A 25,801-nucleotide genomic window follows, 5' to 3' on the forward strand; every position below is an offset into this window, starting at 1 on the left:
GTGATCCGCCGTTGTCTTCTTAATTTTTTTTTACAATTTTTAAATTTTGGCAAAACACAAGACATGCGTCCACCTAATTTTTTTTTTCTTTTTAAATCGTGTTACGTTTGAAACGATCTTTAAGAGTTAATTGCATTTGAATTATATGGAGAAATCAAAAGTATGCAGTGTTTGAAAATGAACGTGAAAATTTACAAATCAGATGTTGATAGTATTTTAATAAATACGCAATTATAATACAAATTTTTTTTATTATAATTGCGAAAACTTATGTGAGACGGTTTCAGGGGTCGTATTTTGTGAGACAAATATCCTATTTGGGTCATCCATGAAAAAGTATTACTTTTTATTGTGAATATAGGAAGGGTTGACCTGTCTCACAGATAAAGATTCATAAAACCGAGCAAAAGCTTATATATAATTTGAATTTTAAAAACAAATAAAACTGATTTTTAAAGCAAAAAAAATCCTTTTTTTTAATGATTGCCAACTATATGTAAAATGGGATGTAATACTTGGTGGATTACATTTTTAGAACATAATTTCCATTTCCATCTTGTTTTACCAATTTTTGTAAGTGGAACTTTTCAATATAATATAAAACCAATTTCCTGTAGTATATGAAAAATGAATAGTGAAAAATATTTTGTCCGAAAAAAAGGAAAAATAATATGATAGGTTATTTTTATTATTAAAAACAAAAATATAAGATTTATATAATTTTATAAAAGACAAAATTAAAATCTTGATATTACGAATAACAGCATATTTCCATTTCTTACCCGGGAAAAAAGGTCAGAGGTTGGAACCTCCGCCCCGCCTCGGAAGCGCAATCTGCCAGAAAGAGAGAGAAACAGCGAGTTAGGTGAGACATTAGAGAAAGAATGTAACTGAAATCATTTGTTTATATATATAATATATGATTTTTATATATTTTAAATTAAGATTTTAGCATTCAGCAGATAATTCGAAAAGAACAGGAAATGAGTTTAAAAAAAAAAGTTTCGAAATGCAAAATAATTTAAAGACAGGAAGAAAATATTCTTCATAAGAAAATCCGTCTTCTTCAGACACAAAGAGAGCAGATGGAAGCTGTTTCTTGATCATCCCGTCTCCAACATTCTCTCTCTGTCTCGCAGCCATAACCCTCTCTGCATTTTCTTGAAATCCAGACGAAAACTCGTGAAACACTTGATGAATGATTGATAATGATGAAAAGACGCGAGCTTTGAGATTTTGGATGTGTTTCTCCATGTGGGCTATTGCCAAGAAACAGAGCGAAGAGGGAAAATAGGAGCTTCTTGTGGTTGGAAATCAACGACAATCTAAATTTAGCTTCGGGTTGTCAGCTTCTTGCATTGAATCTGTATGGACCTCGGAAGGCCCCATCCGAGGAGGCTTTATCAAGTTTGGAGGGGAAGCAATGTAATCTCTTCTTCTTTATGGTTCTTCTAATCGATAGTTTGTCGGGTATTCTTGAATCTGATGCGTGATGTTTCTCGATTAAAAAAATGGTTTTTTTTCCCCATCAAATTTTTCCTTTTAATGGGAGGTGGGAACAACTCTGGGAACTAAAATCAAAGTTATAAACTGCTTATGTTAGGATCATTACTGGAGTTATCATTTGATGCTTTGGACTTTACTGGAAGAGCCCTTTTGATCTTTTCAATTGTGGATTTGAAATTCCCTGTTTGATTTGAATTTTCATTTTTTATATAGTAGATTCAGATGTAAATCTGTTCCTATTGTATGCATGCTAGTGTGTATTTCTTGTAAAAATTTTCCTCATTACTTCATTCCTAGTACTGTAAGTTGTAATGGAGCAAGTATTGATCATACTGATATTTGTCGATTGGAGGTCCGGTGTCTATATATTAGTATAAGTTTACATTTATGATGGTTTGAGATTTGGCTTGTTCATTAATTTATATTGTTTGTTGTTTCACTTGTTACAGAAATTCTTGTTAGGGGGGAGATTGATCTTCGGACCCGATGTGTCTTCTTTGTTCTTGACCGCGTTTTTAATTGTTGGTCCGGCCCTCGCGTTTTGTATAAAGATTCTGTTGCTCATTAAACACAACATCAAAGAAGGCAAGAATGCCAATCCTTGGTATCCAGTACTTATTGTGGCTATAGTGCTAACGTTGTTGGTAAGTGGACTGATTTTCAAGCGGTTTACAATTTTGTGTAGATCACCATTGCTAAATTTGGATTTTATACTCGTGCCATGAAGATCGAACTATTATGAGAATCGAGGTGCTCTACTTGAAGAAGTGTTTTATATATCGTCGCATATTGATTGTTTTACTTCATTTCTTCGTCATATTTAACACATATATATCACAATCTAATACAAAATATTCATTGAGAAGGATTGAACCTTGATGCCTATGTGTTTTTGCAGGATGTATTCTTCCTCTTCCATACCTCAAGCAGAGATCCAGGAATCGTTCCTAGAAACACAAAACCTCCAGAATCTGACGAAACATTTGAAATAGACACTCCTTCAATGGAGTGGGTCAATGGTAGAACTCCTCATCTGAAACTTCCTCGCACGAAAGACGTCGTCGTAAATGGGCACACTGTCAAAGTGAAATTTTGTGACACATGTTTACTCTACCGTCCACCTCGTGCATCTCATTGCTCCATCTGCAACAACTGTGTTCAGAGATTCGATCACCACTGTCCATGGGTTGGTCAATGCATTGGTATAGTGAGTATTCTGACGTTCTAAAACAAATTTTGATGGCTAAAGTATAATCATTTAGTATAGATCTCAGTTAAACTTTGCATGTCTTGGCGTGTTTTATGCATCTTAATGTTCCCATTTTTTCAAACTCAAATCCGATTATTCACTCATTGTGGTGGAGCAGCAGCTGCCCCTGCTATTTCTATGTGATTGTTTCTATGCACAACAATCGAAATTTGTTGTTTCAGTTGTGTACCGTAAAAAAGATTTGGGTTGAATCGTTAATATCAGCTGTAACCTTTCATGAAACAATTGACATATGGCTCTACACTAAATCTTGAGAAAAAGTCTTGTTTTATGCTTTCCAGAATTGCTATTTTCAACTAATTTCGTCATTATAAAACACATCATGCAGTGTAAGTGACAGTGTCATCTTTTGTTGTGTATTTATGCAGCGGAACTATAGGTTCTTCTTCATGTTTGTATCAACATCGACGATTTTATGCATTTATGTTTTTGTCGTCTCTTGGATCAACATCGTCCAACCTAAAGGCAAAGTATTCAAAGTCATGTCAAGTGATGTTTTATCGGTTGTACTCATCGTTTACTGCTTCATTGCTGTTTGGTTTGTTGGTGGCCTATCAGTTTTCCACTTCTATCTGATTAGCACGAATCAGGTGAGTTTTCTTTCAAAATTATGCAAAGTAATCACCTTTCAAATTCAGAAACTGTAAACAACAGTCCGTTTATGCCTAAATTTTAAATGTTTACATATGCAGACTACATATGAGAACTTCAGGTATCGATACGATAAAAAGGAGAATCCAGTATAACAGAGGGATGATCAAGAACCTCAAAGAAGTCTTTTTCTCTAAGATCCCACCTTCAATGAATGATTTTCGAGCATTTTTTCGCGAAGAAGAAAGTGTGGTTCTGGAACCGACGGATCATGATTTCATGGTCATGGGAGGTATGAAAAGCTCCAAAGAAAAAATCGACCTTGAAATGGGATCATCAAAGCTCGATGAGGAACACTACTCAACGCTTCCTGAGATTTTGAATAATCTGTCATGTGATGATACAGTCGTGAAACCAAGGGAAGCAAGTGAAAGAACTGATTCTGGCCGGCTCATCGCTCCTATCGAACAAGAATTGAACGATCCCACAAACAATTTCACTATAGAAGTTGAGGACAATGTAGACGAGAAAAGGCAAGATGTAACTATCTGAACAAAGGTAAGCATCAGTTCAACTGTAGAATACAAGTAACCTTCCTTGTTACACTCGAAAACTGGTAATGCATGTCAGTCAAGCATTAGTTAACTTTAAACATTGTTCCGAATGTGTGATTTCAATCAACATGTCGAGCATTTTTAAGATCATGGAGTGAGTAATATGGCGCTCACGATATGTTCTTTAGCAGTTGAACGCACACATATATTTAACGACGTACATATATGGTGTTTTTATTTCCAGTGTCGCTCCGTGAGATAGCCATATGATCGTTTGTTTTCGATGATAATTCAGATTCATGACCGAGGCGATTTTCGTTTGTCCAAGATTCATTGCAGTTCCAAGCTTGCAGCAGAAATATTTGAACTTCTATAAGATCCCTTTGTTGAGAAATAATATATGATGATCAATCTTAATTTTCTTGCAACACTGAGATTAGTCAGTGTAGATAGGCCAATTTATAGTGATTTTTCTGTGTTGTTTTCAGTTTTCACCCACTCGTTCTTCCTGTGATTTTAATTTTTCCTTGGAATTATTGTTCGATGCAAATTCCGATTCAAGAAATTATGCGAAACAATTGGTTTCATTTTTATTGATAAATATGTCTCGTACAAGTCTGAGAAGTAAATATAGTAAAATAAATTAAAAAATTTAAATTAATTATTAGATTTTAGAATTTAATTGATTTGATCAAATTTCTAAGATAAAAATTATAAAACTTGTAAATTAGAAACTAATAATTGTTTCAGTGAGCATGTCTCTTGTAAGACGGTCTCACAGATTTTTATTCGTGAGATCACATGTCAACTCTATTAATATTTATAATAAAAATGAACATTTTTTGACATAAAAATAATAATTTTTCATAAATAATCTATATAGAATATTTGTATTACAAAATTGATCAACGAGACGTCTCACGAAAGTTTTTGTGATTGCTTTATCATAGATTGAATTTTTTAATTCATGGTTAGTAGATAGATTAATCTCATCCATGGTAACATGAAATGGAGGAGGTCGATGTCTTGTAGTCCATTCGATATTATGATATTTAGTTTGTGATGAAATCTTGAATTCGAGATTCAATTATAAAAAAATTTCTTAATAGAGGGAACAATATTTAATTATTGTAATACATAGCTATATGCACTATAATAGCGTAAATGATTAATCAAAACTTTAATTTACACTTCATATTAATTAATCTCTTAAATTTTTGAAAAACTGAATTTTAGAAATTAATGATTGATTTAATTGATTATTTGAACTATTATTTAACAATATTTTGGCGGTGTTAAAAATAATTAACAAGTAATAAATCAGGCCCATTGAATCGATTTTGAGAACGCATCAGAGGGATTAACACATAGGACATGACGTGAGTTTTCTCTAATTTATATTTTGAAAATTTACTTATTAAAAATACGTTATTTCTTTACTATCTTATTTAAATAAAATATTATTTCTATTCTCATTGTTGGGTGCAATAATTGTCCTTGTTTGGTAGAGCGATCGAACCATGGTGCTTGTGCTGCTGTGCGGTTTAAAAGATTTGAGTTGCACCATTACTACTAGCTATAGCTTTTGGTAAAGCGGTAAGTGCTCGTTCCTACAATTGATATGTCTATGGTAACTCACATGTTTATACCCATGGTATGGATCGAAGCGGTCTATATTTAGAATGAAAATTGAAAAACAATTTTTTTTGACTTATAAATGATATTTTTCATAGATCAAATTAAATAAAAAAATTTCTTATAAAATTGAAAAAAATGCTTTTTTGAAAAAAATTGTTGTGTACTGAAACTAATGATTAGTTTATTTGGCACGTACGCAATGACGTGAATTGACTATTTGTTGGGAAAAAAAGTATTTTAAATTTAGTCGAGGATGTTGCTTCCATAAGTTTGTAATTTCTTGGTTTATTTCATGGAAATTTGCTTCCATTTCTTTTTAATCGATAAATCAAATTACATAAATTAATTTGGCCATATTCCAAGTTTTCTTTACTCCTTCCGGTGTTCACCAAAAAGAAATTAACTAATTTGTCACATAAATTTTTACACATAAATATAATTGAAATACTTATATTTACTTGCGATACAATGAAAGTTAAATAATAGAACCCTCTGCTTTATGAAATCATACTATATTTTTTACTACGTACACAAATTCATATAATATGATTATATATATATTGTAACGGGATAACTCATAACCGCTATCCGTAAGTGTACACGGGATAATATATTGTAACGGGATAATCTATAGCCACTATCCGTAAGTGTACACGGGATAAATCCTCGGGTTGAACTCGTTATCCCGCTAACGACGACAATTTTATATATATACATATATATATATGTATATATTCCCACGGTACCTTGTAATAAATATTCTTGCAAATTGTAGAGCTTGCCGTGTATGTAATATAATTATTTGACTTTTATTTTCCTAACTTGGATTTTAAAGATTAAAATATTTTTAAGGTAGCATACTTTCATTGCCAAACATCTCTTTTGATGATTATTAAATTGTACTTTATTTATTTAATTAATATTCATTTTCAGCATTTATTAAGAATCCCGATATTTCCTCTGGTTTGGAATTTTCTTCTCTCATTCACATCTGTGATTATGACAGGAATATTCAGCCAAAGACCGAGACTAGATAATTAACACACACACACACGCACACACATTTTGAATAAAAATCGAGTTGATTTATCTTTAAAATTTATTTCAATTCATAAAAATCTGTTGTATTTCTAAGATCGAGTATTCGTTGCTTTATCAAAAGTTATAGTTGAAGGTAACAATGCAACTCAAAATACGTATCGATCGTTCTACTCAACATAAATAATTATTGCATTTAAGAATCTCTCTCAATAATTACATTCTTTGTCATCAATTAAAATGTATACAAGTTGTAATTCCGAACTCTTGCCACTATACCAAAAAATACAGCTGGTGGTAACGATACAACTCAAATATTTAGACCACACATGACACAACAAGACAAACATCATATTTTCGATTGTTCTTTCTACCACAGACAATTATTGCACTCAACAATATTTTATTTTGATTTTTTTTAAAAAAAATTATAGATTAAACTCATAATAAAAACAAAATTATTTAATATATCTTGTATTGTAGTAAGCTGAAATTTAAAAATAAATAGGGACCAATATTATGTTAAACACAATTATGATGTTCAAAAGATAAAGCTAAAGACAATTTTAAAATAATAATAAAAAAAAAAACTTGTTGACTCCTTTACATTGACCGATCCTATTGGATAAAACCCATGAATCGTGATTATTTTTCCTTGTGCCAATAACAAGTTATTCTGTATATGCGATGTGTGTGTATAGTATTTTTTATTATTGTCGATAGACTAAAGTGAAATTTGACAATTATGGAGGAATTAAATTGATATTTGAATTGTAGAAATAAAAAAAAATAAAAATAAAAGTGTGTGTTGAAATTTAAAAAAAATAACAAAATTATAATATTAGTATCATATAAAGGTAAAATTGGAAGAAAAAAGTTGATATCCTTCCTAAGTCGTTACTATCATGCTCTCAACTTTAATAAAATAGAATATATAATAATATATAATACAAACACTCACCAAAAATTTAAATACTTTTTCACGAAATGTTGAAATATGCATGATTCGGGCTCATATCAATTATATGATCGAATATTTGTTATTTCATCAAAATAATCTATAGTTATTGATAATAATATAACCATTTTTTTTTTAATTTATACAACAACTCAAGCATCATGCATCAGCTATTTCTAACAAAGAAAACGAGCTCTTTCAAACAAATATTAAATTTTATTAGATAATAGAAAAGAAATACTTTGAAATAGGTTAATGTTTTCGAATTCAGACTTAAAAGACTGAATATGTCATGCAATTTTATAAGTATTTTCACTCTGTGAAAATCCACGATTCACTTGGCTTCTCAAATTGTTAAAAAAAAAAAACGATTTTTCGTTTCATTTTAAACAATAATTACACAATATTAATTACGACCAATCGATTTAACTTCATAATTTATTATCCCAAAAATTTCAAAAATGTTTTCCCGTTTCCTGAAATTTTAAAGCATCATTTAAGGCAAATTCGACTCTTCGTTATAAAAAATGAAAAGAAAAAATAATTTACACATCATACGGATATATAAATATTACAATTTAAAATAAAATGTTTATGAAAAATCCATTTATATTGGATGGACTATTTAGTTTTTTCAATAAAAAATTACGTTTAATTCTTGTTTTTATATATTTTATTTCCTTACGAAAAAAATTGTAATAAATAACGTATTGGATTCAAAATAATAATAATACAAGGACACAAAATAAACAAGAAAGTTTACAATATGAAATACTAAATATCTTGAATTTCTATCTTCCATAAACCATTATTGCTAATCGCAATAATTGAATATTTATTTTTAACATAAAACATTGCTCGAAAAATCGACCACAAGACATGTCAAATAACTAAATTAAATATATTTTTCGTCTATTTAAAAGTAATATTTCCTAGAGTGAGTCTCATATGAGACCGTCTCACGGATCTTAATCTGTGAGACGGGTCAACCCTACTCATATTCACAATAAAAAGTAATACTCTTAACATAAAAAGTGATACTTTTTCATGGATGACCCAAATAAGAGATCCGTCTCACAGCTACGATCCGTGAGACCGTTTCACATAAGTTTTTGTCCATTTCATATAAGAGTCACTATAAATAGAAGCTTTTGTAAATGAGGAGAAACTTTGTAGTTGACGACAAGTTTGCTTAGGTTTTATAAAATAAAATATTAGAACAAAAAAAATAAAAGATGGAGCGAAAGTATTGTAACATTTGATGTTCTCTCTTAAAACTCACAAGATCGAGGCTGAAATATAATTAAATACTCATAATTACAAAGTTTAAATAATATAAAAAATGAAAACCATTAATTAAAAAACAAAAATAGAAATATTGTGAGACATTCTCACGAATCCTTATATTATGTGAAACATGTCAAATCTACTGATACACGCTGACCAGTCTTCTTTAAATATATAGAAAGCTCCACCCTGCTGTTCCTCATTCCAGCCACAACACAAACCACCATTTCTCCCATATATTCTGGTAAGATTTCTTCCGCGTTTCGCAATAAATTTTCTTTGTCGAAATGTTACTTTGAATGAGATGTCGATTGAAGGGCTAATTTGTGTTGCAATTTAGTGATATTTGATGACTTGTTCTTGAATTTTATTTGTTTGGTGACTGGTATAGTTTTCTTTGTGGGGTTTATTCTCTAAATTCTGATTTTTTTTGGGTAATAATTTGATGGGTTTTTGGGTTTAGTGGGTGAACGCCATGTTTGCTTTCCTTTGTTGCGAAGAAAGTTAAAATTCTTTACGTGTCTGAGTGAAGGCCCTCGTTGGATGAAGCTTTGTGAAGGCGAAGCCAAGATTTTTGCAGAGGATGCGAAACTAACGTTGTAATGGGTGAAAAATTTAGGGGGTGAAATTACAATTATTAAAATAAAAATATATAAATGTATAGAAAATTTTAAAGAAATGAAGGGTAGCCATCAGCCCTGCCGGTTCCTCAGGGCTCTGCCACTGTTTGGTAACTTGGGACTGAGATTGGATTGGATTGGATTCAGATATTTCGGTAGAAATTTTGATGATTGGATTTAGATTTGGATTCAGATATTTCGGTAGAAATTTTGATGAGATTTCTCTGTTTTAATCCAAAGAACCTGTCCGAGACCATTATAAAAAATGTATGGTCATGGTTTATAAGGAATGAACTAGTGGGGAGGAAAAAAGTTCAATTTCTGATCTAAGTTTAGGTCACCACCAGACTAACTTTTTGATTTTATTTTCTCTTGCTATTGCTAATTCATTGTAAAAATTGAAGGCTGGAGTATCATTGGAGTGTAGGAAACGATAGAAGAGAATGATGTTTAAATCTTTATTGAAGTTTCAGTATGTAGGAGCTCATGATTGTTCAAGAACTCTGCTTGATAACTTGTTTTTAAGCCAATTTCTTCATTTTATGTTCCTATTCTGTAGGCTTCGACTTAAAGTCCAAAGGGTATCATACTAAAGTTAAAAATAAACCATGAACTTTTTTAGCATCTTCTCTTATTTTATTTTAAGTTTGTGTGATTAGAATAGGCTGAACTCAGGTTGAAAAACCTGCTTGTCAGGCCCGTTGCGTCTTGGTATTCTTATGAGGCTCATGAAGTTAACATCGTGTTCTAGTTCCCGCTAAAAAAATGCAGGGACACACCATGTTATCATCTTTTCTTGACTGATTTTGTCTGAAATTTCTTTCTGCACTTGTTGTCTATAGCGATTATAGTTTGGAAAAATGGGTCAAGTGCTTGGTTGCATTCAAGTGGATCAGTCTACTGTTGTTGTGAAGGAACAGTTTGGCAAGTATGACAACGTGCTTGAGCCTGGGTGCCATTGCCTGCCTTGGTGTCTAGGTTACCAGATGGCTGGTACACTGACCTTGCGCGTGCAGCAGCTTGATGTCCGTTGTGAAACAAAAACTAAGGTGTTACGCCATTTTATCTAGAGTTATACTTATTCTCTTTGTAATTGGTATAATCGGGTCTTAAATCTTGCATAGCATTGTTATATCCTATTGCACGTTTTGTATGATGATAACCTCACAGTAGCTCCAATTAAAAAATGTGGATATGTATGATGAACAAACCAATTTATGTTGTCCACGCTACTTATATTTAGTAGGAATTATTGAAAAAAAATTTATGGATGGCCTTATTCTTAGACTCAAATTTTCTGTCGAAATGAACGAGGAAAAACGAAAGCTTGCAGCAGGAAATTGCACACAACATTGTTTTTCTGCAATATTTTGAACACTATATAAAGTGTAGGAAATGCTTGCGTTTCAGGACAATGTGTTTGTAACGGTGGTTGCCTCAATTCAATATCGAGCATTGGCTGAGAAAGCAGCAGATGCATTTTACAAGCTAACTAACACGAAAGAACAGATCCAAGCATATGTTTTTGACGGTATGGTTTTGATGACTTGTGGCTTTTAGCATTTATTTCTTTCTATTTTTCATCAATTATTACTATTTTTGCTTAATCAAAGTAGGTTTGGTTGTTCTCAATGTCTTGAACTCTTGCTCGCTTTTTTTGTTGAACATTCTTCATTGTTTTGCAAATTCAAGACATGCAACTTAGCAATTTTTTTCATTATATTCCTTTTATGTGGTGTTTGATGTCTCATTCTACTCTATTTTGGAAGTACTTGCGTTTACTCTTCTTGCAATCATGGGATGCTCTTTTTAAGATTACTATATTAGTTTGTTGTCAGTTCTATCAACGAAGGAGACTGTTTTAGCTTGACGAGTTATTCCTTTGATTGTAGAAATTTTTTCTTTAATGTATTACGGTTATACTGTCTATGTGATGTAGAGAAGATTAGTTTAAAATAGCTATCCTTAGGGTTCTTTTTTCCCCATCTTGGAAAATGTTACGGTAATATTTATGAACTGTACTGTATGCATTGCTAGTCATAAGGGCAAGTGTACCAAAATTGGAATTGGATTCTGTTTTCGAGCAGAAGAATGACATAGCTAAGGCTGTGGAGAATGAACTTGAAAAGGTAATGTGTGCTATATTGATAACAGAGGTTGATATATTTGCAATGTGTATCTAACTTCTGAACTTGTATATTTGGCGTTTTAGGCGATGTCTGCCTATGGGTTTGAGATAGTCCAGACGCTAATCGTCGACATTGAACCAGATGCTCAAGTTAAGAGAGCCATGAATGAAATAAATTCGGGTTAGTTTCGAAATTGTCAACTCTCTCTAGAACCGAAGCACAATGCTTCAAGTCTCACGTTAGTGCATGGCTGTAATACTCTATTTGTATCTTAATTGATTTTTTCTTGTTTGGTCTAAGCGAGAAATGTTTCCGATGTTCATGCATCACCATTGGAGTCTGGAGTTTAAGTGAAATTTTCTTGTTTGACTTTAAACAAAATATAAATGGAACTTGGGCCAGTTCTACCATTGCTCCATGATCCCACATGGCATATGTCGGGTTTGCTTTCAAAGAGATGCCATTTGATCGAGAATAATATATCTGAACTCTGATAATCTTTCAATGCCACAACAGCTGCTCGTATGAGGGTTGCCGCAAATGAGAAGGCTGAAGCTGAGAAAATCTTGCAAATCAAGAAAGCCGAGGGAGAGGCCGAATCCAAATACTTATCTGGGCTCGGGATCGCGCGTCAGCGTCAGGCCATTGTAGACGGGCTAAGAGACAGTGTGCTTGCCTTCTCAGAAAGCGTGCCCGGAACATCAGCCAAGGATGTAATGGACATGGTTCTTGTCACACAATATTTCGACACAATGAAGGAAATTGGAGCATCATCCAAATCATCTGCTGTGTTTATTCCACACGGTCCTGGGGCTGTTAAAGACATCGCAACACAGATTCGGGACGGTCTTCTTCAGGCTGAGGTTACTAAACAGTAGTTCCATTTTCGCCGTGATTCGGAATTTCATCTCTCTCTTGATGTAAGTTGTTTGAAGTGCGTGTATATGTTTCTTACGTTGTCTTAAAAATAATGCCACGATTGTCGTACGTGTGTATGATTTGTGAATTTATATTTGCTTGGAATTGTGAATTTTGATCGGCTTCTGTTGATAATATAATCAATATGTTTCCGTCGTAGAGTATTTCATCATGTGAAAGGCTACCATTTTCTGTTTTCATCATACACTCAAGCACATACTAAATAGGCGCAACCGAGAATGGAGAGAAATTCTTATACAAGGAAGATGTTTTTGTGGGACGGTTTTATAAATTTATTTTCGTGAGATGAGTCGATCATATCTATATTTAAAATAAAAAATAATATTTTTATAATTAGAAGTAATATTTTTTTATCGACTGAGTCGAATATGAGATAAGTCTTATAAATTGATTTGTGACGCGGTTTTGCAGAAGTTTTGTATTATATAAGTTAGCTCGGGAACGTGTTCGGACAACTTAACATACTCTAGGGCCTAAATTAACATAAGAAATTCAATTGTGTGGGATTATGTTAATAAATTATATATCTCTACAAAAGACTATAATTGATTATGTTCTAGTTTGGGCAGTCAACAAACTAAAAATATCACAATCAGTATCCACACAATAATATCATGACAATTAAGTCTTCAAGTCTATTCTTATTCTAAATTAAACCACATTAATTTATGATTTATTTAATTGATGACATTTAAACATTTATAATTCCAGCTATGGCCCTAAAAATACTGCACTCAACTTGTCATTATTCAAAAAGTATTTGTAATTATCATATTACATTTTAATACAAAATACCTGTGGGGACCCGAACGCTAATCAAGTTCTTAATCATCATTGGGACTAATTAATCGATTATAAAACAGGGTCTAAAAATTTTTCTTTTTAAAATGCGGAACGTAGTGAAATCAAGACATATATACATATCAGTATATAAAATACAAGTCCTGTATCATAAACATTTATTCAAACTAGAGTTTAACAACTAATATCAAGTGTCCAAACCCTATCTCAGATCAAAGTCCGAAGTCTCCACTCTAACTCGATCTCTCCTCATCTCCTCGACCCTGAACCTGTCCCACCTGTTGTCAAGTACACATACAGACAAGACAACAGCCGGATAATTCCGGTGAGAATATAATCCCAGTATAAATCAACGAAACATGCAATCATATAAACAAATATAAAGCATGTAATCAGGTAACAGATATATGTATCAAAATCTGAAACATAATCAATATCAAACTGTCGACAATGCTCGTGACTCCACGACTCAGACTAGACTCAATCCTAGTCTAGGGATCCCGGTTTCCAGACATTGGCATTCCATATCGACCAACAGTAATAGAAAAGACTCCAGTTCTATCCACGTCGATATAGTATCGATCACCAGTAATAGAAGAAACTATGTTTCTATCCACATCAGTATAGTATCGATCACCAGTAATAGAAGAAACTCCGATTCTATCCACATCGATATAACATCGATCAACAGTAATAGAAGAAGTTATAATTCTATCCACATCGATACAATACTGATCATCAGTAATAGAATGAGCTATAATTCTATCCACATCGATAGCCAATTATCCAGTAGCAGACTATGGCACTTCCGCCAATACAATATCTCATGACATCGTGCAATGTGCCCGTGGTGATCCCACCACTATCAGGCACTTCTGTCATAAGACTACTCGTCTAATACATGCTATCTATAATCAAGAGAACAAGTATATCAATCAAATCAATGTAATATCAATGCAATAAAGTAAAGTATGTGATTTAGGGAAACTCAAGTCTAACCGACTCAAGTCGATCTCCCAATACCACATTGACTTATACCTTTCTTTCGTCGGTTTCTGGCTCAGTCGAAGTCCTGAATTCACAGTCTGTCTGGCAATGACAATATCAATAATCTCATGTCAATATACCTTTCAAATCAATATCAATCTGATCAATCTTGATTTAATTCAAAATCAACGGCATAACGGTACAAACTCAGTATCCCCGTCAATACCCTATCACCAGATAACAGTTACAATCCATAACCCATATTCCATACAATCCGTAATTCAATCACAATTCAAATCTGTCTGGTATAAATCAATATACCCTAACAATTCATAACAATTCCATAATCAGTCCGTTTCTTAATCTGACTTCGATTCTATGATGTCTAACATGTCAAGAACAACATATATGAATTCCATTCAATTCTGACAATATCATAATTCTAAAACATGTCAAAACGTAGTAAAACTTACGTCCAGTTGTAGCCTACGTTGCCAGGAACTCAATACCGAAGTCGGATTCAAAATCAGACGGACGGATTTCTCACAAAAGGTGTAAGGATTTTCAACTCTTTTCCAGAGCCCTTTTCTCGATTCCTTGCTGCTAAAATATGAAGGAAACGAATGGCTCAACATATATATATATATCCATGCAATAACATGAGACGTGGCATAGCTCTTTGCACTGCACGTCACACCGCGGGTGCGGTCCTTGATGCACCGCGGGTGCGCTCTTGGTTCGGCAGCATTTCCATTTTCCGAAATTGCACCGTACTTTTAAATTCTAAAATTATTATGTAATATTTACTAAAACGACAATTTATCACATTTTTGGGGTTTTTTTTTATAATTAATTTAAAAATTAAAAAAATTTAAAAATAATTCCAAAAAAAATTATTTTACAAAATTACTTTAATCCGTACTTTGTAAACATGGATGTTTATAATAATAATAATAATAATAATAATAATATACTTATAAGGTGAAGCATCCGTAATTACGAAGCACAAATTAAAGTAATTTTGCAAAATAAATTTTTTTGAATTATTTTTTTATATTTAAACTAATTATAAAAAAAACCCCACATTTTTTATTGCTAATTTTTTTAATTTATTATTCAAACTGTTAAATATATATGCTTGGTGTTTTCCAATATAATTCTAAAAATAGAATGTACAAATCTATTTTTATGGGTTTCAAAAAACTGTCCAAGAACTCTCAAATACATCAATTGACTTCCACCGATTTTGGCCAAGTGAATTATTTTATTCTACAAGATAAGAAGTAGCTAGCGGAAAATCGTATGGGATATACTGATCTAGTGGATAATCTAACTATTGAAGTTGGCTCATAGTGAATATTTTCTATTTTTTAGAGTAGGTCTCTTGTGAGATGGTTTCACGAATCTTTATCTGTGAGACGGGTCAACCCTCCGATATTCACAATAAAAATAATATTCTTAGCATAAAAAGTAATACTTTTTCATGGATGACCCAAATAAGAGATCTGTCTCATAAAATACGACCCGTGATACCGTCTCATACAAATTTTTGCCTATTTTTTTATGTTCTTTGTTTTATCATAAGTCGATTCATGATTTAGTTTATTGATTTGCAATTTATTTTTTTTCGAATTCTAATGAATTTTTTTATCGGCATGTTGACGTGACGCTAGAAAATCATGGCGTGAAATTGAAAACGATTATGTGTCATCGAAAATTGCTGGTGTCGCAGAACATTATTGATTTCCGATACCACGTCAACACTTCAATTAAAAAAAATCAAAATTTAAAAATAAATACAAATTAAAATACTAAAACGGTTAATAACATTACCAAAAAATGTAAAGATTCATATTTAAAATTTGGTTCATTTCTTCGAGTGCTATTCCAATTATGTATTCGGAAGAATGCAGAACATATTCACAAAAAACTCCTATGAGACCATCCTATGATTCAATTTTGTGAGACGGATATTCGATCTATGAAAAATATTAATTTTTATATAAAAAATATTAGTTTATACTATAAGTATATCAATTTCACAAAAATCATATGAGTCCAACTTCTCTTATGGACATATTCTTAAAAAATATATTTAGTCTTTCTCTTTCAGTTACATAGAATAAACAACTAGAGTGATGAACATTCATTTTAGAGTACATACCACTAAATCGATTTCGCTTAAAAAAAGGGGGTAAAATCGGTTTTTTTCCCCCAATGAAAACACTTGAAATTTGTTCTATTACGACTGACATAATTATAAATTACAAAAACATATATGAGAAAGTCCGACGAGATAATTTTGTGAGACGTGAGTAGAAAAAATTTAGGGTAAAAATTTATGTGAGACGGTCTCACGGATCTTATTTGTGAGACAGATATCTTATTTGGATCATCCATGAAAAAATATTACTTTTTACGCTAAGAGTATTATTTTTTATTGTGAATATCGGTAGGGTTGACCCGTCTCACAGATAAAAATTCGTAAGATCGTCTAACAAGAGACGTATTCATAGAACTAAAAGAACCTATAAATAGACAGGTGGTCTCTTCGAGTTGTAACAACAAATCGGCACCATCTTTCATACAATCATAACCATCAACAAAATGGCAAACCCTTCATCCGCTGCCCTACTTCTCCTCTTCTTCCTCATCACAACTGCGGTCCTTCCATCTCACGCGGCCCTGATCTCCGTCAAGGCTGTTCGGGTGCGAGGCCTCCTGGTGTGCTCCGTCACGGGTAACCTCACACCACTGTGCACAACTTGCCGGGGCCTTGCCGGGGTGAACGTCAACATCACTTGCAATGGAGCCACCACTAGAATTGCCAGCGTCCTTACGGATTCCAGTGGATTTTTCAACGCTGTTCTCAGTTTCGCTGATGGACTTGTATTCGACAGCTCTTCGTCGCCTTGTTTCGTGACCGTTAAGCTTCCGATCGCCAAGTGTGTACTGTTACCTCCCACCGGAATCCTCCGAGCTCCAGTGACTTTTATCGGGACAGTCGTCCAGAGCGCCATTGGATTGGTGGCCGAAGTTGTCACCGGTTTATTTGTTCTGGTGTAGCTAGACTGCTTACAAGTTGTCTCATGTAATCCTCCATGTATGATGCATGTACGTAGCATCTAAATAACTGAAGAGCTTCTGTTATATTTTCTGCTTATCTTGGGACTAGGGGTAGTAAGCGAGTCTCAAACAACAAAACAAGAATTTAAAGAATATCTAAATCTTTTAAAAAATTTAATGAATTAATCATACACCTGAAGTTATATTTTTGGTCCAATAACTTGCGATCATTCAATTTACGGTTTTAATCTACTAACTTGCATATACATTTCGATAAATAAAGGCTAAAATCGAAACAATAGTGCAAATGAGTGGTCCAAATATACCTCTAATATGCAACTAAATATAGAAATTGAACTATATATCTGAAATAGACAAAAACTTGTGTAAGACGGTCTCACTAGTCGTATTTTGTTAGGCGGATCTCTTATTTGGGCCATCCATGAAAAAAATATTATTTTTTATGCTAAGAGTATTACTTTTATCGTGAATATTGGTAGGATTGACCCCTCTCACAGATAAAGATTCGTGAGACCGTCTCAAAGAGAGATACTCTTTGAAATAAATGAAAAAAGAAATGAATCCTATATAATTGAGTCGGAGTAGTATTAAATAACTGATATCTGCAATATATATATATATATAGCTACCTTATTATAAGGTCAACTGCCTATACAATAAAATAACCTATGTATATATTACACTATATTTCATTATGAAATAAACGATTTACCTAAATTAGAAACATTTTTTTATCTCTTTGTTTGACTAAGTAGAAATTTATTTTTATCGTGTGCTTATTTATATAAAATAAAAGCTAACTAATGCAAATAGTGAACAACAATATTAATTAACTGAATTTCCTAGTGCAAAAAATTTCAATGACTGATATTTTTCTACTATTGTCGAAATTTCTTCTTAATCTTGTATGGTTTGATTTGTTTATTTTGTTTTTTTGTTTTTTCAATTTTAGTCTTCTCACCGTGGATATATAGATGTACCACCACATCCGATCCATTGGTGGTATGTCGATCTTATATCAATACCACATTGACACCACATCGATGGTATATCGGAAAATGACTAAAATAAAAACAAAACTTATAAATAACAGACTAATATTGAAATTTAAAAATTTATAGGATCAAGATCGCAAAAAAAAAAAATGTAGAACCAAAATGTTTTAGTTGGTATGGACCTCAATCAGAAAAAAGTAGAACTTTTTTTTTTTTGAAAGAAGAACTGTTAAATTGATAATATTCGGAATTTCATACTTGCATCACCAATTTTATATAATATTTTCTTCCTGAGGGTTGATAGCCCTACTCACTTATAAAGTTGACCCACTGATAATAGAAATAAAAACACAAAAAAGGTGAAAACTAGATAAAAAAAAAAAACACCCTATAAATAGATGTTCCCTTCAAGCCAATGAACACACCAACACAATCTGTCAAGTTTTATTTCATCATATCCATCCAATGGCAATCCCTTCCTCCATCACCATCTTTCTCCTCTTCCTCCTTTCTGCGGCCTCGGTGCTTCCCTCGCATGCAGAGCTTATCACCATAAAGGGTGTCAAGGTCGCCGGCCGCCTATTCTGCTCAGCCACCGGCAATCCTTGCCCCACTTGCAGCGGCATTGAGGGGGTGAATGTCACCATCACTTGCAATGGAGCCACCACTAGTGTTGGTAGCGTGCTCACGGATGCTAGCGGGTTTTTCAATACCGTTCTCAATCTTGCCGATGGGCTTTTGTTTGACAACACTTCGTTGCCTTGTTTTGTGACTGTTAAGCTTCCCATTGCAAAATGCACACTCTTGCCACCCACCGGAATCCTTCGAGCTCCGGTGAATTTCCTAGGAAACGTCATTACTGGCACTGTCGGGTTGGTTGCCGAAACCGTCATAGGTTTGTTTGTCCTAGTTCCACTGTAACTTGCTTGTAATCAGCTGCAGCATGCAATGAGTTCTTCTCCGGTGTGTTTTTGTGTTTAATAATGTATGAATGCTTGCATGTAGCTACTCTTAATGTTCCTGAATAAAGGAGAAGTGTTCCGATGCCTTGGTTTTGTCATTTTTCCTTCAATAATCTTCTATTATCTAGCTACTAATTAATTTATTGGAAAAACTAGCTAAAAATCCATAATTAATTCTTTCAAATCTTGCATAATCTTCATAAAATCAGATTTTTCACTTCCTGCAATTTTAGGCAGCTGAAACATAACCACAAGGCGTGGCCATGCCTTATTCCAGGACCTCTTCTGGCTTGGTCATTCACTTTCAAACTCTATCTTGGAAACTTCAAATAGGATAAACATCACCGTTTTAACTCAAATTTGCTCCAAGATCGCGAAAGTTCTTCCTACAATAAAATTACACAAAAATGTATCAATTAAATATATCAGAAGTTGGAATAATGGAAAATATGAAAATAAAAATACTAACTATGAGCCTATCAATATCGTTCAACCAAATGTAGTAACAAATAAAACTATTAAACCAAATCTAAAACAAATAAAACTTTTATGTATTTTTGATGATAAAAATCAAAACAATATTAAAATTTAACACAAGAGAACTACAAATAAAAAAATATGTATTTTGCAAATAAGTCAAATAATATTAATCAAGAAAGCCACATTACACTAAGCCAAAACGGATCTTTCGCTTAATTTGGCGCCTAACCAAATAGTTCAGAGAAAAAAACACTTCCTTTTCTTTTTGGTTTTATCATTGAATGAATCTCAAAAATTGTTTTAAATATTTTTTTTAAAATAAAAGATAGAGAATTGAGAGTGTAAATATTAAACACTCCACTTTTTTAGTAAAAGTGGAGTGTTTAATATGAGGTGGAGTGTAAATATCAATACCCAAGTAATATATATTTCAAATAATCAGCCCAGATAGAATCATATAGAATGATGTATCCTTTTGTCCAATCTCTTCTTTGAACGACGTCGATCGACAAAGCCAATCTGTGTAATCTTGGAAAAATTATCCTAGTATCTATGCATGTAATTAATAAGTTCAAAATTTACAAAGAATATATGAAGAACCTAGCGAAAGAAATTTTTTGAAATAATTATTAGATTTGAAATTTGATTTTACTTAGAGTAATTTGGACAGTACTGCACTCTTAAAAAAATTAATAATGCTTCTCATTGATTTTTTTCTTTATGGATAAATAGAAAAATAATTTTTTTGGTCAACTAACTCGATATATATATTTTAGGTTTTGGGCTATTAAAGTATTCAACGTTTAGTCTTGGTTTAGTAACTTCGATCCCAGTGCGTGCGCGAGCGAGCGAGCTCGAGTTCTTGTAAATGATCTAGGTTATAGTCAGAGGCGGAGCCAGGAATCTGGCATTACCGAACTAGAATTTTAAACTTTAACATCCTTTAATATTTTAAATTGATCTACCCGGGTTAACATCAAATTTATTCAAAATTATACAAAAATTTACATATAAATTTTTGTAAAAAAATTTGGACCACCCGGGTTTACCACCCGGGCTAAAGCCCGAGTACAAAGAGCTGTACCTTCGCCCCTGGTTATAGTTGAATGATCCCTGGGGGACATCCAGCTAAGGTGCTCCAAGTCAAAGTTTGAATCCCAAGTAGCTGCGTGCATGCATGCTATACATGCGGTCTTCAAGCTGGCGGGACTCTTGATCTCGCATCGAAATCAAAGAGATTGATTATTATTATTATTATTATTATTATTATTATTATTATTATTATTATTATTATTATTATTATTATTATTATTATTATTATTATTATCATCCCAATTTAATTGCCTCCAGTCTTAAAAATTTCTCGCAAAATATATAAAATAAATTACAGAAATGTGAATTTTATTATAAAGTTATATTTTCTACCTATTTATAAAATATACGACTTTTTAAATCGATATGTATTTAATTTATTCAACAAATTTTTGGTACGTATTCTAAATATTTCAAACTTAATATATATATATATATGTATGTATGTATATATATAGTAACTATTTCCGAGGAGGCACGCACGGGTGCTCTCCGACGATTTCTCCAACGTTGGATTTTAACACACTCACACATCCCACCACCCTCTATTTCTGTCCCTTTCTTCAAATTTTAAAATTAAATATTTAAAAAAAAAACATTGGTTAATTAAATAGATATTTCATGAGTGAAATTTCGAATCGAGAATTTTCGCCCTGCCCAATTGAATTATGCATACATATATAGGAATATTGTAAGTGTAACTTTAATATTTAAAAAAATATTAATAAATTGCTAATTCATCATAATTATATATATATATATAGTTATCTGAATAAATAAATTAATTCATCATAATTATATATATATATAGTTATCTGAATAAATAAATGGATACACATGTGAGGATTCAAAACCAAAATTGGGTCAAAAAGTTATTTACTACTCCCTACAAACTACTGATATTTATAATTCTCTTTACTGTATGGGTCAAAAAGCCTTGGGTACTCTTTAAGTGATTCAAATCCACCTCTAAGACATTAATCAAAATTTAACATCATTCAGACATACGAGACGAGTCAGATTTTTATTTCTACTCGGACTATAATTTTTTAAACAATAGTTGAAAGCAAATTTAATTGACAAATAGAGACTCGGCCTATCGGAAAATTAGACAAAATTTTATGTATAAAAGATATCGGAAAAAAAAGTCGCCCGGGTAACACATGGCTCCGCCCGTGCTAGTATGGAACTAAAGCCTTGGTACTCTTAAGTGATTCAAATAAACCTCTAAGACATTAATCAAAGTTTAACAGCATTCAGACACATCCAATCGGCCAATCTTCGAATGATTCTCCTACATACTCGAAAGACATGCAAAAAAAAGAGAATGACCTTGACCTCGAATATATATACGACCCGTCAAAATGTACTAAATACACACATGATTTCAAGAAACAACTAAACCCATGACCACTCAACTAGAAACTAAGCCTCCTCTTACATCCGTCCAGAGGTAACGAATAATGAACCCGACAAGATTTCAGTTCTTTGACAACCTCCTCGACCAAGTCTCTGCATATGTAATCTTGCAACACCACCAATATTCTCCCCATTTCTCTCTGCTCACCCCAAGCCACGTCTTTGCACACTTCTTCTAATGTCCGAGCCTTTGGCGACGAGCTGGTGCTAAGTCGGGTGGTCGAGGTGGCGATAGGCGGTGAGCGACGACACGATCTTGTTAAAAACACTGCCATTAGTTCGGCATCGTCCTCTCCTGGTTTCTTGGATGCTGTAGGAGGCTTGCGGTGATGTAGGAGACATGCTGGTGTTTTGGGAGTTGGGCAGACTGCACGAATTGAAGAGGATTAGACCAAACATGCTATATTTTTATCAGTCACTATTCCACTTATCTATGTATCATATTACTTCAATAATCACAATATAATTTATCAATACATAATCATGTCACTAAAAGTAAAGGCAACCCTAAAATCTTCTAGTAAATTCCTTACAAAAGAAGAAAACGAAAAAATGAACGTAAAAATATTACACATGCAGGGCAGGTCGCTCGATTCCTTAATTTTTTTATATTAAATTGATGGGGATTGCTCGTTTGTCTCTCTTTATAGCTAATTGCATCAGCTCTCTGCGGAAAGTCTATAAGACATAAAACCCTCTAAAAAATATTAATAAGCTAATACATCTTTTATTTTTAAAAAAATCAAACTCAGTTCCCCTATGTTTTAAAACTCAGATATATTTATCCCTCTAAAAAGGTTTTAAATCTTAATTTTTTTTAAAAAAACACATGGTGTAAATGCTTTGAATTTTTTAATACTAAAAATTGATTAAAGTTGTGTAATTAATCAAAAAACAGTTGTAGAAAAAATTAGAATGGACCGATGAATTTGATTAAAATGGTTGAAGTAAAAAAGTATCGTGGTTATAGGGATGATGGACCAAAAAGCAGAAAAGGTTGAAATAATTCATCAAAAGCAATAATAAACAATGATGCTTTGCCTTTTGGTAGTCACGCAGGCGACCACACCAGCATTCTTCTTCTTTCTTTTACCCCTTTACTTTTTTCCTTTTTCAACTTTTGATCTTCTTTGACTCATCATCATGAGCATCACCAAGGTGAAAATTAATTTAGGCCTACTGTTTTTTTTTATGACGACATAACTTTCGGGTTAACGCGGTAGTTTGCAGGTCACGGTAGTCAGATAAATCGTATTGTGCAAATCATGTGCGACAAACGCACATGATAAATTGTTGGTTAGTAGAATTGAACTCCAAATTATTTGTCAAGCAATCATCTTCTCCAACAATTTATGACACCACTCCAGTGCTGGGCTTACTGTTGCTTTTCACAAGGTTGCATTTTCTATCGATCTTGGTTTCTGATTTTTTATTGTTAGGAACCATATATATGATTCATATTTTTGAAAGATGATTCTACTTATGGTTTACATTCGAAAAAAACTTGTAGTTCAATTCTTGTTCAAATAAACTAGAACCGATATCGAACACAGTTACGTTAGTGAGTGATCGAGTAGCTTGCGGGCTACTTAGACATATCGACTAGTAAATTTATTAATTATTTTTTAAAACTTAATAATAAAAAAAAACAAAATGAAAAGAGTATGTCTTTTGAGATGATATCACGAAAATAAATTCGTGAATGAAAAATATTATCGCATTTGCTGGACTCGTTAATTTTTGCCAAATCAGTTAGCTTAGTTATGCCAAAAAGTTTTTCTATTTTCACATTATGGTTAATTACTCTCTAACTCAGAAAATGAATGTGTTTATAATATGGTAAAAATTTGTGTGAGACGGTCTCACGGGTCGTAGTTGTAAGACGAATCTCTTATTTGGGTCATCTATGAAAAATTATTATTTTTTATGCTACGAGTATTACTTTTTATTGTAAATATGGTATGGTTGATCCGTCTCACATATTAAGATCCGTGAGATGTCTCAAATGAGACCCACTCTTATAATATTTTATAATAAAATTTAATTTTTTTTAGCTTGGATTGGTACAATTTTAATTTGTGATTATACAGATGAAATCACGTCTGGTTATTTTATGTGTTTAGCACAAATTTGCAAATAAAAAGGGAAATGGAAATCAGAAAAGAGACGCCAAAAAGATAGAGAGACATACCAGTATTCTGCGTTTCGGGGAAGCCACTAGTAGGTGCCCAAGCCCCGACGGCGGCGCGCTTTTCCGTGCAAGAGTTCGCCACCCGAGGAGTCTTCGTTTTCTCTGCCTGAAAGATCTCTCTTCGCAAGACGCACGTCATTTGTTTGCACCGCCTGGATGATCCGCCTCAACCCTTCCAGATCGTTATTACATTTTTCCAAAGCTCGTATCAGCTGATGTCTCTTCTCCGAAATAGTACCGGTTTCCTCCAATGCCGGCCTTTTCACGGAAGTGTTCATATCCTCCAATCCCATTAACCTTGCCACCAATGAGGACGGAGTTCTAGGATTTTCAGGCGATTTCACTGCGTTAGACAGCCGGATCTCAGGCGGGATCGATGGACTTCTCGGCACGTTAATTTCGATCGACAATCCAAAATCCTGACTTCCGTTTTTGTCTTCTCTACCCGATGAAAGAGAATCCTTTTTTGGCTTGTCTTTGTCTTTTGCTGGAGAAGATGGCTCGCATTTTTCTCGTTTCCTGCCTGAAAATGTGCTTCCATTTCAAATAAACTTCTAAATAAATTAAAGAACTCAGGGGACAGGGAGCATATGATTGTTTGGAGAAAGTCAGAATTTCTAACCAAAAGTGAGGCGTTTGCTGGATTTCTGGTATTTGGAGAAGAGCTGAAAAATGCCCGACATGCAGCCGATGGGTTTCGCATGGCGAGTTTCCTGTAATGGTGGGTCTGCGGCGAGGCGGCGGGACGAAGAGAGTGAATTCTCCCGTCTCTTCAGCATCATAGTCAGGGCGTACGTGCTGTGAGGAATTTTCTTGGGAGAAGATTAGCTGCCGATTGAGAGAGATCACTGCTGCTAAAAAAATGAATTAAAAAATAGCCGTTTGTTATCTATTTATTAAATACTCATTATTTAAAATCTTTTAAAAGGTTTATAATGGTAAATAGTCAGAGTTCTTTTGATTCAGACGGAAAAGTAAAATAAAAGATGTGAATGAGTAGATAGAGATTGAAGAAATAGGACATCAAATAGTCATATTTAGATTATATTTTATAATATTTCAGAACGAATATGTTTCACATGAAAATCGATCATATGTTTCGAAAAATGACGAAAATTTTTGTCCGCTAGGACGTGTTGATGTCGCAAATCCTGCGCAAGAGGCACGATGTCCCATGCCCTTGCGTGCTAAGGCGCATTGTTTGACATGTTGGGGTGCGTCCTGACTGCATTCCGAAGTCATTTCACATTCAAATAC

General features: G+C 33.1%; 4 protein-coding genes across 5 annotated transcripts; 3 read left to right on the top strand and 1 right to left on the bottom strand.

Moving 5' to 3' along the window:
- The first annotated feature begins 795 nt into the window (after window positions 1-795).
- On the top strand, window positions 796-4,500 carry LOC140818584 (probable protein S-acyltransferase 4). Its single transcript, XM_073178591.1, is given in 7 exon segments — window positions 796-1,425; window positions 1,956-2,150; window positions 2,405-2,713; window positions 3,145-3,366; window positions 3,469-3,516; window positions 3,518-3,925; window positions 4,166-4,500. Coding segments are annotated over 6 exon segments (1,233 nt in total). The 5' UTR covers window positions 796-1,368; the 3' UTR covers window positions 3,920-3,925; window positions 4,166-4,500.
- Window positions 4,501-8,989: 4,489 nt separating this feature from the next.
- On the top strand, window positions 8,990-12,673 carry LOC140818085 (hypersensitive-induced response protein 1). Its single transcript, XM_073177921.1, has 6 exons — window positions 8,990-9,086; window positions 10,314-10,511; window positions 10,873-10,993; window positions 11,500-11,591; window positions 11,675-11,771; window positions 12,108-12,673. The coding sequence occupies exons 2-6, from the start codon at window positions 10,323-10,325 to the stop codon at window positions 12,467-12,469; spliced, it is 861 nt and encodes a 286-aa protein (XP_073034022.1). The 5' UTR covers window positions 8,990-9,086; window positions 10,314-10,322; the 3' UTR covers window positions 12,470-12,673.
- A 6,192-nt stretch (window positions 12,674-18,865) lies between these two features.
- LOC140818700 (uncharacterized) lies at window positions 18,866-19,428 on the top strand. Its single transcript, XM_073178746.1, has 2 exons — window positions 18,866-19,295; window positions 19,406-19,428. The coding sequence occupies exons 1-2, from the start codon at window positions 18,866-18,868 to the stop codon at window positions 19,426-19,428; spliced, it is 453 nt and encodes a 150-aa protein (XP_073034847.1).
- Window positions 19,429-22,122: 2,694 nt separating this feature from the next.
- Window positions 22,123-25,466, bottom strand: LOC140818818 (uncharacterized). 2 transcript variants are annotated; one of them, XM_073178877.1, is made up of 3 exons: window positions 25,167-25,463; window positions 24,545-25,067; window positions 22,123-22,720 (listed from the first exon to the last, which is right to left on the bottom strand). In XM_073178877.1, the coding sequence occupies exons 1-2, from the start codon at window positions 25,324-25,326 to the stop codon at window positions 24,571-24,573; spliced, it is 657 nt and encodes a 218-aa protein (XP_073034978.1). In that variant the 5' UTR covers window positions 25,327-25,463; the 3' UTR covers window positions 22,123-22,720; window positions 24,545-24,570. The 2 variants fall into 2 exon arrangements, with proteins under 2 accessions (XP_073034978.1, XP_073034979.1); XM_073178878.1 differs by lacking the exon at window positions 22,123-22,720 and having other exon boundaries at window positions 24,392-25,067; window positions 25,167-25,466.
- Between the last annotated feature and the right edge of the window lie 335 nt (window positions 25,467-25,801).

Source organism: Primulina eburnea, chromosome 17 (genome assembly GCF_022965805.1).
Source record: "Primulina eburnea isolate SZY01 chromosome 17, ASM2296580v1, whole genome shotgun sequence".
Classification (NCBI taxonomy): Eukaryota; Viridiplantae; Streptophyta; class Magnoliopsida; order Lamiales; family Gesneriaceae; genus Primulina; species Primulina eburnea.

Coding starts and splice junctions, on each gene's coding strand:
- LOC140818085 (XM_073177921.1), top strand. CDS start 10,323: ATGGGTCAAGTGCTTGGTTGCATTCAAGTGGATCAGTCTACTGTTGTT. Junction 10,512..10,872: donor GTTGTGAAACAAAAACTAAG/GTGTTACGCCAT, acceptor CTTGCGTTTCAG/GACAATGTGTTTGTAACGGT. Junction 11,772..12,107: donor CATGAATGAAATAAATTCGG/GTTAGTTTCGAA, acceptor ATGCCACAACAG/CTGCTCGTATGAGGGTTGCC.
- LOC140818700 (XM_073178746.1), top strand. CDS start 18,866: ATGGCAATCCCTTCCTCCATCACCATCTTTCTCCTCTTCCTCCTTTCT. Junction 19,296..19,405: donor GGTTGCCGAAACCGTCATAG/GTTTGTTTGTCC, acceptor GCTTGCATGTAG/CTACTCTTAATGTTCCTGAA.
- LOC140818818 (XM_073178877.1), bottom strand. CDS start 25,326: ATGATGCTGAAGAGACGGGAGAATTCACTCTCTTCGTCCCGCCGCCTC. Junction 25,068..25,166: donor CAGCAAACGCCTCACTTTTG/GTTAGAAATTCT, acceptor GCACATTTTCAG/GCAGGAAACGAGAAAAATGC.